This window comes from Sphaeramia orbicularis, chromosome 24 (genome assembly GCF_902148855.1).
Source record: "Sphaeramia orbicularis chromosome 24, fSphaOr1.1, whole genome shotgun sequence".
NCBI lineage: Eukaryota > Metazoa > Chordata > Actinopteri > Kurtiformes > Apogonidae > Sphaeramia > Sphaeramia orbicularis.
Genome location: NC_043979.1, coordinates 13,327,884 through 13,347,669, shown reverse-complemented (window position 1 = coordinate 13,347,669; position 19,786 = coordinate 13,327,884). Strand labels below are relative to the sequence as shown.

Below are 19,786 nucleotides of genomic sequence, written 5' to 3'. Positions count from 1 at the left end.
TATCTGTTTTATCAAGCCTGGCACTGCTCTTTCTGGCTTGTGGGTCGCCTTCCAATATGGCCGCATTAACATAGATCACGTGACCTGTGACGTCATGTGGCATCCGTCTATACTAGAAAACGCCACTTTTTACAAAATATTTAAAAAAAAATTGATACTCTTTGTTCTTTTTGCAGCAACGCAGAGAAAATAATATGTCATTTATTTTGGGATTGCACCTACACACATATATTTTGGATTGAGTTAAATAATTTTATAAACACAAAAATTGACTCTTCATGTAAATTGAACTTTCAACACTTTTTATTTGGCCTATCACAAATTGATAAAATAACTCCATCAGCCCTGCGATGAACTGGCAAAATGTCCAGGGTATACCCCGCCTTCGCCCCTATGTAGCTGGGATAGGCTCCAAGCGACCCCCGTGACCCTAGTGAGGATAAAGCAGGTTCAGAAAATGAATGAATGAATGAACTCCAGAAAAAAATATAACATCAACCTTTTGATTATTTTTGCCAAATTTCACATTCATTGCTCCAAATTTGCACATCAATGTCCAAACATTACTGTTTTTAAAGCCCTTTTTTCCAATTCTGTAGACAATTTGAGGAACAGCATAAATTCTAAAGCAAATAAAACAAAAAAAATATGTCAAGTGTATAATCTTATTTAATTTGTATAATTTCTATTTATACCTCGAGCAATTTTTATTTTTATTATATATTTTTTATTATTTATTTATTTATTTTTCTAATGTTTTTACTTACATGTATTTCTATATATTTGTAATGTAAAATATTTTGTGAATTATAAAACTTTCTACCCTTGTTTGGTGTATACTATGTTCATTGTTCAAATAAGAAAAAAAAAACACCACTTTTTACACTGTCAAAAGTGACACAGAGTGGTGTAAAATATGGCATTCTGAAGAACCAGAAGACGGCGTTTTTTTATGATGCTCTTGAACCACTACATTATGCTGTAAAAAACGGCATTTTGTGGGAATTTACACCGCATTTTATTGTGTTTTGGTGGATTGGACAACGTTTTTTACGACGTTTTTAAGACCAGATGTGTTCTGGGAGTAGCGAATATTCACAGAGTTGGCCTGCCATACGCGGGGCCCTTGGCCACGGGGCCTCACACGTCGCGGTTGCAGGTTTTCGTGGGCCGATGTCTACCATTGCATGGTGGTGGACCGGTGGAGGGGGTCGGATATGGCAGTCGACAGCGGCGACTCTGGACGTGTGCTGGGCCCTTCTCGTGGATCTCCCCAGCAACAGTGCTGACTGGGACATTTTTGTGCGGGCCCCCAGCGTTGATCATTTTTTGGGCTGTTCTCTTTTTTTTCTTATAGTGGATAATTTTTTGGGCTGTTCTTTTTTTTCTTATAGTGGATAATTTTTTGGGCTGTTCTCTTTTTTTTCTTATAGTGGATAATTTTTTGGGCTGTTCTCTTTTTTTTCTTATAGTGGATAATTTTTTGGGCTGTTCTCTTTTTTTTCTTATAGTGGATAATTTTTTGGGCTGTTCTTTTTTTTCTTATAGTGGATAATTTTTTGGGCTGTTCTCTTTTTTTTCTTATAGTGGATAATTTTTTGGGCTGTTCTCTTTTTTTTCTTATAGTGGATAATTTTTTGGGCTATTGCACCTCTGGGCCACCATACAAACCATTCACATACATTTTTTTAGTCACCTCACACACAATCAGATTTGCATAATCAACCTTTTTTTAATATAAACTATAATATTTATATACACTTTAACTATATACTGCAAATACAATCATTAATAAATGTGACAATATCTCCTTATCATGATAGTCTGTATTAATTAATTAATTACAAATAGGCAATACACAATAATACCATATTTTTGTGCATTCTTATAGCTAGATATTCGCTCATTCCGTTAATGTTCTATATTTTGTTATTTACTGGATTTATACATCCTTTTAAATGCACAAATTTCGGAAATAAACGTAGCACTGGGTCTTTATGTGTTACCTGCTGATACTTCTCTATATTACTGATTCGAACCTGCTGTGGTGTTTCATACAAAAACTCATTCATTGGGGCATTTGCATTTCCATTTTCAGACACTGAAATTGAGTTTGATGTTGAAAATTGTTGAAAAAACTTTCTTCTGACCTTGGCTCATCTGAGCATTGACATATATAGATGATTGATTTAAATATGAATGCTTACAGGTTTCTGAGTATTCAGCGTCTCTTAATACTAACTTGACGTCTCCAGAAGACTCACTGATACTTAGAAAACACTCATCCATGATACCTCAGATTTAACCCCAAGAATCTAAAGAATCCGCTTTGCCTCTGTGTTCTGCTGTATTTTTACAGTCATGATGACTTCCCAGCCTGAGTCTGGATGTGGCGTTCCAGCCTGTCAGTGGGTGGTACTGTCTGCCAGTCTGGATGCTGTGTATAGGGTCGCCTTGTGCGTCTTGATTGTGGTAAGAACTGACTTCACATTCTGACTGTTAGACATGAGCCGTCTCATTGTGGCACCACCTTAATGACGTGGCACGACATGCAAACAGCGACCAAATGGCTGATCATCTGCCAACAGCCGGTGCTATTATATCTTGTTTGTGAGTTTGTGCAGATAAATGCCTCTGTGTTCAGAACCAGTCTTTAAATATACATCAGCCCAGCCAGTCGAAATGAGCAGTGGAGCTTCCTTCAGAGTTTCTTGTTTTCTAGGAAACAGCTATTATATCCTAAAAGGGGAAACTTTTCTTCACAGCCAAACATTTTCGTCACAAGTCATTTACTCTGTCATTTCATCCTAAAATAGGCCACGATTAAAGTATTATATTCTGCCTTTTAAAGCAGATGGTTTTGGAAAATGTTACAAATATCTGGAACTCCATGGAGACAATTGGGGTTTTTACAGTTTTTTTTTTGGTTTTTTTTTGTTACTTAAATTGAGTTCCATGTAGAATTGTAACAGTAACCAAAAAAGAAGACAAAGACAATCAAAAAAGACCCACCCCCCCAAAAAAAAACAACAACAACAAACAAACGAGAGTGCAAAGAAGTACAAAAGAAAACAATGAGCCCTGGTAGCAACAGTCAGTCTACTGATTTTGTGTAAATATAGTCCATTTATTCCACTTTTTATCCAGTTGTGGTTCTTGCAGTCTCAGTCCATGTGTTAATTTTTCCATTACAAATATTCCTTCAGTTGTGTATATCCACTGGTCCTTTGATGGAATGGTTGCTCTCCCCCAGGTTTTTTTTTTTTTTTTTGCAGCTATTAAGAGTATTTTCACCAAATATTCATCCTTTTTAAGAGCTTTTTGTTTTTGCTTCTTGATGTAGATGACATATTTTAGCAGTAACTACCCAACCAGTAAGGTTGAAAATATCAAAGCTATATGAATACACTCTATGGATAAATACAATAAAACCTCAAATAAATGTGATGAGTCATCATAAAAAAAAAACAAAAAAAACAAAAAACAACTCTTGATCAAGTTATTTATGTGTTAAATATTGAAGCTTACTCTTGGGAGCTAAAAACCTACCTATTAGCATTAGCCAAAAGTTTCAACCATAAACTTAGACCTCACATGGGCCGAGGTGTGGCTAAAGAAAAGACTTGAAGAAATGATTTACAACCCCAGTTCTAAAAAAAAAAAAAAAAAAAAAGTTTGGACAGTGTGTAAAATCCTGGAATTGAAAGTGGTGTTAAGATGAAACAGTGACGGGAGAAGCCTGTGATCTTCAGGCCCTCAGGTGGCACTGCATTAAAATAAGGTTTCTGTAATAGAAACCACATTGAAATCATTGTAAATTACACAGATTGACACATCATCCACAAATGCAGGTTCAAAATTTGTAATGCAAAGAAGAATCCATGCATTAACATGGTCCAGAAACACTGGTGTCGTCTTTGGGCCAAAGCTCATGTAAAAGTGGTAAAGTGGGAAACTGTTCTGAAGTCAGACCAGTAGAAATCTGAAATTCTCTTTGTAAACCATGGATATTGTGACCTCTGGACTAAGGAGCAGACAGACCATCTCACAGACAGACCAATCACCAGGTTTTTTTTATTTATTTATTTTTTATTTTTTATCAGTGCTCACTTCAAAAATCTGCATCTTTGGTGATTACATTAACTATAACTTTAATTCTTAAACAGTTGTTGGTGTAAAATACAGTTTGTCATCTTTTCATGGTCGTCAGATATGACCCATTTGGACATTTAGAGGCTCCATAGTGAACATGGAAACACTGTCATCTTCTACAACACTGATTCACCAGTAAAACCCATGGAGTTGGATCAATGACAGAGAATGGACACGCTGGGTTTATGTTCAGTTAATGATATCTTTGTTGCAAAAGTCACTTTTTCTTCAGTTTTCTCTGGTTCTGATATATTAACCCTCAACTTTACTCTGAGTTTTTATGAACATCTACATGCTCAGTGAATAAAATATTGGAAAATATCTGATTTACACAGAAAAGCCAAAAAACAGAGGATAATATTATAACAAATGGTGATAATCACTTATGAAAGGTTAAATAGATAGAAAAATTCACTTGGTAACTGGAGCAAACATATCACTGGGTCTTTATGAGTTAAAAAAAATGGCCACCAAAGGCTATTCAAATTAAAGCTGTTAAATGGACAGTATTTGTCATGTTACATGTCTTTTAAGCGTAAGATTTCAGTTTTAAAAAATCAGCGAAAGTATCGGTATCAGTATTGGGTCTCGAATATATATGCCAAAAAAGTAATCGGTATTGTATCAAATCATAAAAGTGTGGCATCACCCAGCACTAATAGACTGGTTGTAGAACATCATTGTCCCATCCACAAGATTTTTCCTAAAATGGTCCATTTCAACATAGTAATGATGGGCACACCTTGAACCCTTGACCTGGTGGTTATGTCTGGGATCACAAATACTTTATGATAACATGCTACTGAATACTATCTCAGAGTGTGACATCATAATACTGGTAACCAGATACTGATATGTAACTCCAGAGGGCAGTGTTGGTTATGTAGCTCCATCATAGCTGTACTACATAGTTTACAGTAGGTTTTCTCAACTCCTACTACTACAACTACTACTCCTACTACTATTACTACTACTACTACTCCTATTCCTACTCCTACTCCTACTACTACTCCTACTACTACCACTACTAATAAATATTACCATCTTCATTAGGCATGTTAATAGCTCCCCTTTTTTGGGGGGGGACAACTGGTCTACAGTTTATTTGTTTTTTTTTGTTAATTATCGGCTTCAGGAGATAAAATGTGTAAAATTTCACAAACTTTAATAAGTTGAACTGGAAAAAAAGGATTATATATAAACACATAATCAAATAAGATATATGAAAGTGTTAGTAGATGTATACATAAGTTTGTGTACATTTGCATAATAGATTTATAAATGTTATACTAGAGGGAATGTGTAAAATGAATTTATTCAGACAGTGTATTGAGGTAGAACTTGTAGCTCAGTAAACGATAGTTAACCACCACTTTAGATGCTTTTAGTAGGGCTTTACAAAAATTGTTGAATTGATTAAAAAAACACAATGAAAATAAGCAAACAGTCAAGTAATCAGGTTGTATACAGTCAGTGAAGCAAATGGATCAATGTCCCGGGGCTCCAGTCCTTAGATCCTCCTTCTCAGTAAGGAAAAACTCTAAAAAACCCAGTGGGAAAAAGACAAACCCCAGGGGGAACCACAGTGAATGAACAGCAAGATGTGGAGATGATCTGACTCAGTGATTTAACCATCACAGTTCCTCGCTTGTTGCTCAGGTCCCTGCTCTTGTCCATTTTACTGTTTCCAACACATCAGCTTCGAGGTCTACATGTTCACTTGCTGCCTAGTGTATCGTACCCACTGACAGAGCCCATTGTAGTGACATAATCTACAGTAATTACCTCCCCCAGAAGGTATTGTGATCACTTTGCTTAGTGTGTTTGTTTGTTTGTTAGCAACTTTACGGGAAAACTATTACAACCATTTTTACCAAATTTTACCCACAGATAGACCTAGGCCCTGGGACCAACCCATTAAATTTTGGGCCAAGTAGGCCAATGTTCAAGGTCACAGCAAGGTCACAAAATCTCAAATTTTCCTATCTCTTATCATTGAGCAATTTTCAAAAATTCATAAAAAAATTAAAACGACTCCGATTAGCCTCACATGGCTAATCAGTATACAGTGCAGTATTGGAATGAAGCAGCATAAAATGGAAATATTCAAGTAAAGTATCTACAAATACCTCTAACATATACTGTACTAGAACAAAGGTTCCATTATAGAGTGAAACTATTTGACAAAATGAATATCTTTGGCAGAAGCTGAATTCATAACCAAAATGCAGCCATTTAATGTCTTGTCTTGTCCTCATACTGTATGTATTCTGCCTAGATGCACCAGCGTCCATTAACTTACAACCTTTCATTTATCGTTGCCTGTTTTTGACTGTTAAAAGCGTTGCTTGTAGTTACATGTTATGTATGTTAGTCATTCTACTGGCGAGGGTGTGACTGTGGTCGAGGTCGTTCTGGACCACAGAAACCCACTCTGACCTGAGAATGGTGGCATTGTGCTGCAAGTGGCCGGGGTCTCTGACCTCAGAGGAGTCTGTGTTCAGCTCGACACAGGCTCTTTGTTGCCGCTCACAAAGACAATCCCTCACATCACTCAAACTGTAGCACCACTATGAGTCTTTCAAAAGACGGACGAGACAGCACAACTCCATTTTCCCCCATTTGAGCCAGTTTAACCTGCTGGAAAAGCAGGAAAATATGAAGGTCTTTGAGATCCAGAAAAGACGCTTATCAAAAATAAAGACAATAATTATGATTTTATTCAATACAGGGTTACTAAAACAATAGAAAAACACGTAAGTGCTCAGTCAGTTCATTAAAATAAATACATAAATATCAAAAATCATTGTAAAACAGTTAAAAATGTAAGTTTGCATGTCTTCCTACAGACTTAGTGTGATATATTCCCTGCCATTATCAAAGGCTTACACATCACATGGTCATAGTTTAACGTCTGTAGCAGATAAGGCAGATAATAACGTAACCAAGAACATCTAACCCGTTTTCATTGGTTTTCAACATATATCAGTCAATCTCATGGTCCACAGATGATTTAATCCACACACACACACACACACTGTGATTAATTAACATATGCAGCAAATAAACATGTGTGGGGTGTTAAACCGGCCAGATTTTTTTTGATGAAGTGAAGTGAATCAAGAATGCACCAGTTGGACCAGATCTAGACACAAAGTATCTGCATCAAAAGTGCATACAGTCGGTTCATCAAGTGCAGACTGAAGTAAAGCACCAGTCAGGAGATGAATCATGGGATGTTATTTTGGTCCAGATCTGGCACTGACTTGGCTGTGTTGGTGATTTAGGCACAGTGTCTGGTGCATCGGAGGCACAGGGAAGCAACTTTTAACCTTCACTCCACAGCGAATGTGTGAATTTGGGAGGCTGCTGCAGCAACTGATAAAGGCCACACGTAACCGGGTATCTGGCAAAACCAACATTTCTTTCTTCATTTGTGCCTACCGCTGACACGATAACGATGGGCAGGCACACCGAAAACGATGGTTTCTAAAAACTCCGGCCAAAGTGGAGCTTTTGGCAAATCTTCATTTTCGTGTTTGTGTGTAAACAGAGAGAAACGCAGATTCTCAGACAGATGTCACAATTTTCGGTGAAAATATTCTACCACTTCATATGTGATGATGAAGTATAGAGGAAGAGGATGGAGCTGATAAGTGAAGTACAAGTATTAAATGAGAAAATAAGGAAGTAGCGAATATTAGCATCTTAGCTAATTAGTATCTGCTTAACAGGATCTTTGTGTATTTACTTGATATAAAATAAGGCTTTTATGAAGCGTTTGCACATCTTCATACTTCATATTTTGTTTATCAGTCCTTTATCTGCTCTGTCCAGTTCCGTGGAAAGTAATTAAGTAATAATCTACGTCCCTGCACAGCGGTCTTAAACATGACTTGAAAAACAGACCGCAGCTGTTAACGACTACAGAACTAACACAGTTTGACTCGAGACTTCAAACCCTTTTACATCTGCTTAGACATATCAGAAAAGCAGTTTGTGATGGTAAAAAAAGTCACCGGCTCATACATTTGCATTGTATTGATTGCACGTTTTGGATTTGCTTGGACCCGGAACCAGGAAAACATGTGACCGTTACATCGTCACTAATGCTGCGTTCCAGGCCGTTTTTTGAGCCTGTAAGTCACGACTTCAAACCACGACTCATGACTTTGTAACATTCCAGGCAAGTCACACCAAACTGCCCGAGCGCAAGGAACTGTGGTAGTTAGATGTAAACAAACCAGCATGGTGGACCGTACGTTATGTTCATTTATAATAATTTCTATCGCCAAAGGTGCTTGTTCTGTGCTTATTTGAGGGAAACAGAGGAGTGAAAACGGCGCATAAGGCAAGAGAAGCCGTTATACCTTTTATGTTATGTTATTTGTATATTTGGATACGTATTTGGTATTAATTTATTCTTGCACTCAATGGACTGAAAACTAGCTAACACTACAGTAGCTGCTGATTATGCAGAACATTTGCAGATAAATAATGTCAGAGCAATACCTTGTTTTAATAAACAATCTGCATAAACATCACATCCATGGGGGCTGCCATTGCTACGTGATGTCAGGACTCAGGTCTGGGAGTACATCAATCTACACTGAACAAAAATATAAATGCCCCACTTTTGTTTTTGTTCCCATTTTTCATGAGCTGAACTCAAAGATCTAAAACTTTTTCTGTGTACACACAAGGTTTATTTCTCTCAAATATTGTTCACAAATCTGTCTAAATTTGTGTTAGTGAACACTTCTTCTTTGCTGAGATAATCCATCCACCTCACAGGTGTGGCATATCAAGATGCTGATTAGACAGCATGATTTTTGCGCAGGTGTGCCTTAGGCTGGCCACAATAAAAGGCCACTCCAAAATGTGCAGCTTTATCACACAGCACAATACCACAGATGTCACAAGTTTTGAGGGAACATGCAATTGGCATGCTGACTTCAGGAATCTCCACCAGAGCTTTTCCCTGTGAATTGAATGTTCATTTCTCTACCATAAGCCATCTCCAAAGCTGTTTCAGAGAATTCATGAAGAAGACTGTGCGAGGAAAATGGTGGTCACACCAAATACTGACTGGTTTTCTGACCCCCCTGGACCACCCAATACAGTAAAACTGCACATTTTAGAGTGGCCTTTTATTGTGGCCAGCCTAAGTCACACCTGTGCAATAATCCTGCTGTCTAATCAGCATCTTGATATGCCACACCTGTGAGGTGGATGGATTATCTCAGCAAAGGACAAAGGAGAAGTGCTCACTAACACAGATTTAGACAAATTTATGAACAATATTTGAGAGAAATAGGCCTTTTGTGTACATAGAAAAAGTTTTAGATCTTTGAGTTCAGCTCATGAAAAATGGGAGCAAAAACAAAAGTGGGGCATTTATATTTTTGTTCAGTGTAGTACGAGTTCACGGGTGGGAAGTCACAGGTTTGACTGTCATTCCAGTGCCTTTTCACCAGTAGAAAGTTGGAAAAACATGAGTTACGGGTTGCCTGGAACGCAGCATTCCATCCCCATAGGTTCATAACGGAAGTAATGTTTTATTGTGTTTCTTTTCTGGGTTCTAATTGGTTAATGGCACTAGATCATCTCACCACACTGCCATCTACAGGCATGACATGCTTTTGACGGTGTAGATATACGAGGCCATGTAAACGAAGATTTTTCTGAATTTTTCCAAAATACTCAGCTACGTCTGAATGTAGACACAGATGTCAGTAGAGTAATTCAACTAAATGTGAGAAAGCTGGATGAGACTGTAAATGAACGGTAATGAAATAACACAATAACAAATAAGATTTCTTGTTAATTCTGACGGTGCAGAGATCATCCAGGAGTTTTGGAGTTTACCAGTTGCTGCAGTGTTGCACCGCACTGTATGATGTCCCGCTATTTTTCGCTGGCCTTCTTTAAAGCTGTATCTGACACAAACCGAACGGTGCTTGGTGAAACAAGACAGTGTTCCTTCTTTAACAAACAAAAAGGCATTAAAGTGTTGAAGTCCCGGTTAAGTTGCTGTGATGATAGCGGGGACTCTGATGGTGTTAGCGGGTGTGTGATTTTCATTCTCAATCTGGTAGGTGGCATCGGGGCGGGCAGCGGCGGCGGGCATCTCCCCTGACCGTTCAGTCATTGTGATAGCCTCGTCCTCCCCTTCCTCCGCCCTGTCGAAGGATCGCTCAGCCTCTTCGGACAGACGGTTTTCCTCCTTCTCCTCCTCCCTCTGGGAAAATGACACCAGGGGAAAAATTATGCTTAGCTGATAAATAAATAATGGTATGGTATGCCTTTATCTGTACAGGGGCAGTGCACAACAATACAATGACCTAGACAGACTAAGAGGAAAGATGCTTGGTGCCAGGTTATAGTATAAGTGCCAACTTACATCTATAGTCCCTGGACAGGTTCATGGTTAAAAATAAATAAATAATGATAGTTTGGTGTACGTTAATTACAAGACCAATTAATAAGTTACCATAGAACAAGGTTACATATGTGTCACATCAATCAAACAAACAATACTAGCTATTAGGGATTTTATAGCATTTTTTTGGACATTTTTATTATTTTTCTTTTTTGATTTGGTGATCATTACATCTGTTACAACTTATGGCATGAATTACTGCAAAAATGTGTCCTTTTTGACATATTCATTTAACCCATAAAGACCCAAATATCTACTGATCTAAACTATTTAATACCTGTTGATCCATTAATCCTATCAATACATGTAAATAATTGGTGTAAAGTGCAGTTTGTCGACTTTTCATGGTCATCAGATATGACCCATTTGGACGTTCAGAGGCTCCGTAGGGAACATGAAAACACCGTCATCTTCTACAACATTGATTCACCAGTAAAACCCATGGAGTTGGATCAATGACAGTAGATGGAAATGCCTGTTTTTACATTCAGTTATGATACAGTATCTTTGCTGAAAAAGTCACTTTTTCTCTAGTTTTCTCTGTTTTGATATAATAACCTTTGAATCTACACTGAGTTTTATTGTATATCTAAATTAAGTTTAGAGGAATACATGATTTGTAGTGAGAAATACAAGATACAGAGGGTAATATTATAATAAACGATGATAAATCACTTAAGAAAAGGTTCAATAGAGAGAAAAATTAATTTGGGAACTTCCATAAAAGTAGCACTTGGGCTTTATGGGCTAATTTAAAATCAGTAACTTTCACAGGTCTATTATTTACTACTGTCTCTTTTTGCATCCGGAGACTTTCAAGCCAAAAATGTACATGCAATAAATAGGACCAATGTCCCTGTATCTCACTGGCATATTCTATCAATAATAACTTTGAATGTGTCAATCACGTCATACTTTGTTTTCATGTACATGTACAGGTTTTTATTTTTGTTTATTTGTTTTGTTTTCTTTTAATCTGTTTCATTTGTAAAGACTAAGTAGGATTACTTTGTTTTGTTGCATATTCAAACTAAACTAAACTAAATTTGTAAGCTTCTGCCGCTATGTTAGAGTGCTGCGGTCATTTTAGGCCATGTCCACACAAAACCGCATCTTCCACTATCCGATCTTCTGCTTTGTCGTTTTTAGAAGAGTGCTCCGTGAACACTGAGTCATTTCAGGAAATATCTACTTCCACATGAAACCAGTGAACATGACTGAAAATGCTGTAGTACAAATGCCAGGCCTGTATGTGGCATTGTAATGCTCTCGCAAAAAATGGAGAAGAAGACGTGGAACATGCGCATAAAGCTTGCATACTGTATACAAACCATAAACTACAGATGAACAAGAACAACAACTCTCCGCGGTAGATCCAAGAGGATGTAGTGAATATTGTTAGCTATGGTTGTTTGTCGTTCATTGTAATTAAAGTGTACCTGAAGATTTTGATTTCAATATTTCCAATAAGCTCAATAGTCTGTATAAGTCTGTCCATGGTCTAGCACCAATGTACATCTCTGACATGTTGGTCCCATATGAATCCCCTCGGACCCTGAGAACCTCAGGGACTGGTCTTCTGCTGGTGCCCAGCGTCAGGACTAAACACAGTGAAGCTGTGTTTCAGTTCCATGCAGCTAAACTCTGAAACAGTCTTCAGGCCTCTGTGACAATGTTTAAGCCCAGGCTGAAAACAGCTCTGTTCAACTGTGCATAGAACAACTGAAAGGGTTCTATCTGACCTCTTCTCTTTTACTTTATTTTAATTGATTATTAGTTATGTTTTATTGATTATTTTTAATTGTAATTGTGTATTTTTAACTTGTCTCTTCCATTTTTGTAAAGCACTGTGAATTGCCCTGTGTATGATTTGTGCCATACAAATAAATTTGCCTTGCCTTGCCTAGCTGTTGTAGCACCAGCACTACTCTGTAGTCCGCCATTGTTGTTGTTGCTGTGAAGTGGCATCTTGCTTCCGGGGTGAAAGGTTAAAGAGGTGGGGCTATGACATCATCGTTTTAGAAAATTTGTGGTTTGGTCGCACAGATGAAGAAGCGAAACCGACATTTTCAAATTTATTCAGTCTGGGACCTGGTTTCAAAAAGTTGCGGTTTCAGTGACTGAAAACACCGGTTTCGTGTGGACAAAAGGCCTATCTGATACAAAACCTTTGCGGATTCGACTGAAACCATCTTTGTATAGACAGGGTCTTAGTAGTCCGGCCAAGAACCCCCTGGGCTTCTTCCAAATACCCCTGGGCGTATGCGTACCCCTATCTGAGAAAGACTGCCCTAGATCATAACACTACCCCCACAGGGTAGACTAAAAGCTTACTGTAAAGGTTCTGTATGTCTCTGTGATGTACCACAGTATTAATAGCATTAAGTATAACATTCTATCTCTGCACTGAGATCATGTGTCTTAACCCCCTCCCCACACACACACACACACACACACACACACACACCAGCTCCACCTACCTCTTTCTTCATCCTGTAGTATTCGTCGATGGCGTACTGATATTTGGCGGAGGTGATGCCGAAGAGGGAGGCCATCCTCTCACCCAGGTAGTCACAGGCTGGAATATGGTAAAAGTATTAACAGAACATTTACATTCTGTCTAAAAGGAACATTTCCTCAACATTCATCCTCATTACAAAATTAAAATTCAGTTCGATCAAAATTTAGCATTTCTACTTTTTGTTAACAGTGAATATTAATCCTCAGAGACAGAGAACTGCTTTTGTAGTACCGGACTGGCTCTAGTTTATTTAGTTTTTCTTCAGTGTTCCTGTACTATCATGGAGAATGCAACGAAGGAGGAATGTCACTGTTTTATTTGAGAGTCCATTATGGTTGAATAATTGTTATCCTGTTATTGTTCACTGTGTATTATGTATGTGTTTTATAGAATTTTGACTTTGTATGGATTCTACCTGGGCCAGGTGTCTCTTGCAAAAGAGATTTCTAACCTCAATGAGACTTCCTGGTTAAATAAAGGTAAATAAAAATAAATAAATAAATAATATCAGTCAGAATCAGGTGTCAAATATCATCTGATTCAGGAGTACCTCGATTTCAGCCAGTTCATTTAATGTCACAGTTTTCACAAATACTAATAATAGTGTCAAAATGTAGTTGTTTTTTTTTTTTTAATTTTATAACCCAGAAAAAACCTATAGCTTTTTTCTGCTGTCTGACCTAATTGGTATCTTTTCAAAGTAAATTAAGTCACTCTCTGGCTCAATGTAGGAACTGTGATGCAAAATGTTCAGGTCTACACATATTCACTATGGAGCCTTTAAATGTCCAAATAAGAGCTCCTAAAAACACTGAGGAACTCTACTTTACATTACCTTTTTAAAGCATATGTGTGGATTAGTGGTTCAATAATTGCTGAAAAAATTCATTATAGTCACAGATGATGGTTTATTTGATTTTAAAGCATTATTTAATCAAACCTGAGATGGTGGATGTTGCAGCTCTCCACATGTGGAACCAAAAGTATGGACCCCACGTCATCTTCGACTGCAACACACACCCACACACCCACACACACACACACACACACACACACACACACACACAATGACTTTTCAAATTGATGACAATGAAAATACTTGTACTTCCCACATCATAGGTGTCAAACTCATTTTAGTTCAGCGGCCACATTAAGCCTAATTTGACCTGAAGTGGGCCAGACCAGTAAAATAATAGCATAATATCTTATAAATAATGACAACTGCAAATTTTTCTTTGTAGGTAAAATGACAGGCTGTATAAATTTTTACCTTTACAAACTATACTTACACAAAACATGTGAATATCATGAAAATTCATGAACAACCTAAAATTTCTTAAGAAAAATAGCTGAATTTTAACAATTTTCTGCCTCAATTTATCACTTACACATGTGCATTACAACTCACAGATCATAGCAGATCTACAAAGACACGAAATATCTAGTAACAGGCATCTGGAACTGAAAAATATAGCATCTAACTTTATGATCAACAGTGTTGTGCAAGTCACTTCCAAACTGTAATACATTACAGATTACATGTTACTGCTATTTCAGAGTAATTCCCTACCTTACAATATTACTGTCTCAGAATTGTAAAGCATTACATGACTCCTGTAGTATTTTTGAGTTACTTTCGCCAAAATAACTACAGAGGTAGAACTTAACATTCTAAAATGAGAAAATGTACTTCGAAGCATTTTAAATCCAGTAGAGGAGGATACGGTGTAGCATAATGACTGAGGGCGATCCAGGTACAAAGTGAAGACTCAAGGCAATGTTGATGTTGATGTTAAATTGCTAGTGCTATTTCTCAATGTCAATAACCTTCAAGACTGAACTTAAAAACTGGCTGAAATCAAATCAACATTGTACATACTAGGGCCCTGCAGGTCTCCTGATGCACGTTGCATGTTTTCTCCCGAGTGTCCAGATAATCTGCACTACTGCATTTCACTAACAAGAGCTGCTTGCAACCAGGTAAATTGTTCATGTTCATATTCATCATCACTGGAATCAAGTTTTCTCTGTTTTGCGCTGCATGACCACCTGCCCATGTAGCAATGTCTCTCTAGGTGTTTTACTAATACTTAAAGGTTAACTGTGTATACTATGTATGTGAACTAATGCTATGTAATGTGAGGGTGTAGCCTTAATTTTTTAAAAATGTTTCTAATTTTTATGAATGCTGGTATTTTACATCTTACCCAGGGACAACAGTTGAAAAATAGCTGTTTTGCTGATACTGGTACATTTACAGAAATGCTCGTTAATGTGTACTGTCCCTACTAAATAAACAAACAAATAAATAAATAGTTCTTTTGGACAAAGGTTGCATTTGACTATTATGTTTTTCTTGTCTGTATCTCTGACGACCTTGAAGTAACGAGCATGTGTCCATGTTGTCAATGTACTGTCTTCTGCCATCTTCACCCATTGGTTGACCACCAACAGGAAATGGAACTTTCCTGCTGCATTTTTGATTCGTTAAGGTCTCGAGGTCTTGGAGTTTTTTATTTATTTTTTTTTATTTGAGCAATTACATTATGGGCAAAAAGTGTGTTGTAACGGAAGTGCTATTGAACATGTGCCAAGCAAAATATTACTGAAAATTCATTAGTAATGCTTTACAATACTGGGTTAGAGCAAAAAAGTAATCTGTTACTGTATTGCATTACTTTTGTGACATGTTACTCCAACACTGATGATCAATACAACTTAACTGTCAATGGGTACGGTTACATGATGTTTTTTAAATCCGATTTATTTTTCCAGAAGAAATTAATTCAGAACTAAAGTATTTTCTCCTCTGTTTACATGGAAATGTTAAACCCGAATAAAGGTTTACATGAGGTATTAATGAGGTAGATAAGTGAGCAAAAGGGTTTGTGCTGCAGTGCTCATGTTGCCTTGTTCTCGCAGCCCTTCTGTTAGCTTAGCATAGTCACTGCATTCCCATGGTCACACGTAGCCAGTTTATTAAAGATGATTTGTTGTCTTTCGTAAGTGATTTTCGAAATCCGAGTCTCCCTAATTATTTCTTTAGATCTGCGACTTACTGCACTCATACAATCTTGGGACTGTTGTGTTGACAGAAGTTGGAAAATCTTTTTGTTGGAAAGGATGCATGCGCTAAATTAGCTTTGCTTTGCCGTTTTAGCTTTGCATTAGTTTTTATTTCCCAAGAGTTTATTACTGTGGTAAGTCACATGGCCATGAGTTGAGCCTCAATTTGTGATCATATTGACCCCAGCGGACTAAAGTAATGATTAGGGAGAACTGAATTTCACAAAATCAGTCATAAAATACTACAAATCACCTATAAAAGCCTGGCTACGTCTGACCATAGGAATGAAGTGATTATGCTAAACTAGGCTAAGCTAACAGAAGGAAATCAGTGCACTGCAGTGCAAACTGATTTACCCACTTATCGAACTCATTAGTGCATGACAAATGAATGAATAAAAAACAAGTGGTGAAGTCTTCCTTCAGGGTTTTCCAGGCTGGTAGATCCCATCAGAATAGCCCACTGGAACGGTTTGGGTTGACTACGTTGCATTGCATATTCTTCCGCCAGTGCAGAATGTGTGCGTCATCGCGACAGGACAAGACAACGAGCATGTGCAGAATGGCAGGAATAAAGTTCAAACAGAATAAAGGGTTTACATGTCCGAGGAATAATTTAGTTCGGAATAAAAAGTGGATTAAACCAGTGACTTTATTCGGGTTTAAATTTAATCTGACCTTTTCTTTTTCAACTGGAATAAGGTGTTTACATGGGCATCTTAAATAGGATCTAACCTTTAATCAGATTAAACCAGGAATAAAAGTTGTCATGGAAACGCACGGAATGTCTCTTTGCCAATTCATCCCACGGGGCCAGATTGGACCCTTAAGAGGGCCAGTTTTGGCCCACGGGCCATATGTTTGACCCATCACAGCTCCTGCAGACCTCCTACCCTTCGTGCCCTCACATAAACCCTGCACCCACCCCTCCACCCCTCCACCCCTCCTCCCCTGCACCGCTCCTCACCCTCACCGCATCGACCGGAGGAGACAGCAGGTCTTTCCTCTCAGGCTCCTTGTCCTCCTCCTCCTCCTCTTCATCGGTGCTGTACTCCTCCATGGTCTCCCCACTGGAGAAATGGATGATCCTCCGTGGAACCTTCTCCCTCTGCTGCTGCTGCTCCTCCTCCTGTTTCTTGTCAAATTCTCCCAGCTCCACACTCTCAAAGTCCTTCCCTGGGTTTGGACTCAGAGTCTGACCACAACACAAATACTATAAGAACTATTGCATTATGGGAGTCTGTCAGATATCATCAAAATATGGAGAAATAATTCCGTAGTGCAGTAATGACCGGCCATAGTAACACTGTTGACAAGTGCACATTAGGATGAACGACATCACACACACACACACACACACACACACACACACACACACACACACACACACACACACACACACACACACACACATACACACATCCAGTAAACAAATCACAACACGGAGAGGAGAAAATACACACAGTTAAAGGACAAAGAGTGACACAGCTGTGTTTACGGACCTTTTCCACGTCCATGTTCTGTCCTATGGACACATTGACGTTAGTGAGGTACAGTGATATATCTGCCATTGTCGCCGTCTTCTTTGTATCTCTGGATGCTGCGCCCACGACGCCTCTCCTCCGCACGGCGCAAACCGGAAGTACCGTGCGTCGCCGTACGTAACGTCACAGTCACATTACTGAACATAAATCAATAAATTAATTAAAACACTCTTGGTATATATGATTGTATGACATTTTTTAGAATTACTTTTTCCCCGGAAATTATTAATATTGTTGTTTTATTTTTTTGTATTTTTATTGATGATGACGATGATGATGATGATAATAATAATAATAACAATAATAATAATAATAATAATAATAATAATAATAATAATAATAAAACCATTGGAGCAAATGCAAATACTGTTTTTATTATTCTGATGATGATGATGGTTGCTATTATCACTATTTATTATTATTACTATTATTATTATTATTATTATTATTATTATTATTATTATTATTATTATTATTATTATTTTTATTATTATTATCATCATCATCATCATCATCAACAACAACAACAACAACAACAACAACAACAATAATAATATAATTAATAGTGTTAATAGCAACCATCATCATCATCATCAGAATAATAAAAAAACAGTATTTGCATTTGATCCCATGTTTTTATTATTATTATTATTATTATTATTATTATTATTATTATTATTATCAACAACAACAACAACAACAACAACAACAACAACAATAATAATAATAATAATAATAATAATAATAATAATAATAAAGGTCACCACTTTACATTACATCATGCACTACACCACATCATATTTCAGGAAATATTTAAAATCATGTATGATGTGCTTCTTTTCAATTTTATTTTTGATTTCCCACAATAGGTGACACGGTGGTGCAGTGGTTAGCACTCGTGCCTCACAGCAAGAAGGTCCTGGGTTCGATTCCAACACCAGTCGACGGGGGGTGGGACCTTTCTGTGTGGAGTTTGCATGTTCTCCCCGTGTCTGCGTGGGTTCTCTCCGGGTACTCCGGCTTCCTCCCACCATCCAAAAACATGCACTAATAGGTTAATTGGTTAATCTAAATTGCCCATAGGTGTGAATGTGAGAGTGATTGTTTGTCTCTATATGTTCAGCCCTACGATGAACTGGCGACTTGTCCAGGGTGTACCCCGCCTTCGCCCCTATGTAGCTGGGATAGGCTCCAAGCGACCCCCGTGACCCTAGTGAGGATAAAGCGGGTTCAGAAAATGAATGAATGAATTTCCCACAATATTTAAAAACTAGGTTTTGTAAGTTCGATAGAACAATAGTCTTGTAATTTAAGGACTTCAAAATTACTTTACCATCTACCGAACAGCAGTAAAGTGTAACATACATATGAATGCAGCAGTGATAGCTATTAATTCACGCCTGACAGAGAGCATTTTACTGCACAATGACTGCTGCCAATTTTTATACTTTGAATGTATTTTGCTGATAACAGGTTTTGGAAGCTGAGTTTTTATACAGTGGATGTTTTATGCTGTATGAGCTGCACACAACTGTTGCACAAAGAACATGGATAAAAGGTTTAGTGTATGTGACCCATTAATATGTTAGGTTACTTAATGAGCCTTGGCTTTGTCTGTCGTAATGTTTCAGAACATCAGTTGTGAATACTTTTACTCTGGTATTATATAGTACAAGTAAGAAGCCTGCAAAGTTTAGGTACTTTACCAGAGTATTTCACTACATCTCCAAGGCAAATCCTACATATTCCCTACCGTAGTTTTGTCTGACAGCTTTAGTTAATTTTCACACCACTGTTTTTGATCCCCTTCTTGTTCAGAGAAAACCATAAAATCTACTGATTTTTTAAATGCTTGTGATAAACTAGAGGATGATGTTCCTTTATGGGCTGAATTCCAACCTCTCTGTTTTTTGTTAAATTATATTCCCCTTATGATTCGCTGGAAAATGCAGACCTATTTTTCTGAGCTCACTTAATGTTGATATGTTGTTCTCACAGGACAATGATGCCAAAAACACAGGATTATTTTATAGAGTTTGATGCATTGCTGTAGATTAAACT

General features: G+C 37.6%; 1 protein-coding gene across 2 annotated transcripts; it reads right to left on the bottom strand.

Annotated features, from left to right (window-relative positions):
* Positions 1-10,062: 10,062 nt before the first annotated feature.
* LOC115415625 (protein FAM177A1-like) lies at positions 10,063-17,807 on the bottom strand. Of its 2 annotated transcripts, none has more exons than XM_030129268.1 (5): positions 17,684-17,807; positions 17,149-17,376; positions 14,056-14,122; positions 13,075-13,172; positions 10,063-10,393 (listed from the first exon to the last, which is right to left on the bottom strand). In XM_030129268.1, the coding sequence occupies exons 1-5, from the start codon at positions 17,750-17,752 to the stop codon at positions 10,178-10,180; spliced, it is 678 nt and encodes a 225-aa protein (XP_029985128.1). In that variant the 5' UTR covers positions 17,753-17,807; the 3' UTR covers positions 10,063-10,177. The 2 variants fall into 2 exon arrangements, with proteins under 2 accessions (XP_029985128.1, XP_029985130.1); XM_030129270.1 differs by having other exon boundaries at positions 17,155-17,376.
* Positions 17,808-19,786: the final 1,979 nt, after the last annotated feature.

Bases quoted from the DNA above. Each gene is read 5' to 3' on its own strand.
- LOC115415625 (XM_030129268.1), bottom strand. From the start codon at position 17,752: ATGGCAGATATATCACTGTACCTCACTAACGTCAATGTGTCCATAGGA. The intron at 17,377-17,683 runs GTCCGTAAACAC...TGTTGTGGTCAG, and splicing joins AGAACATGGACGTGGAAAAG to ACTCTGAGTCCAAACCCAGG. The intron at 14,123-17,148 runs GTGAGGAGCGGT...TGTGTGTTGCAG, and splicing joins CTCCGGTCGATGCGGTGAGG to TCGAAGATGACGTGGGGTCC.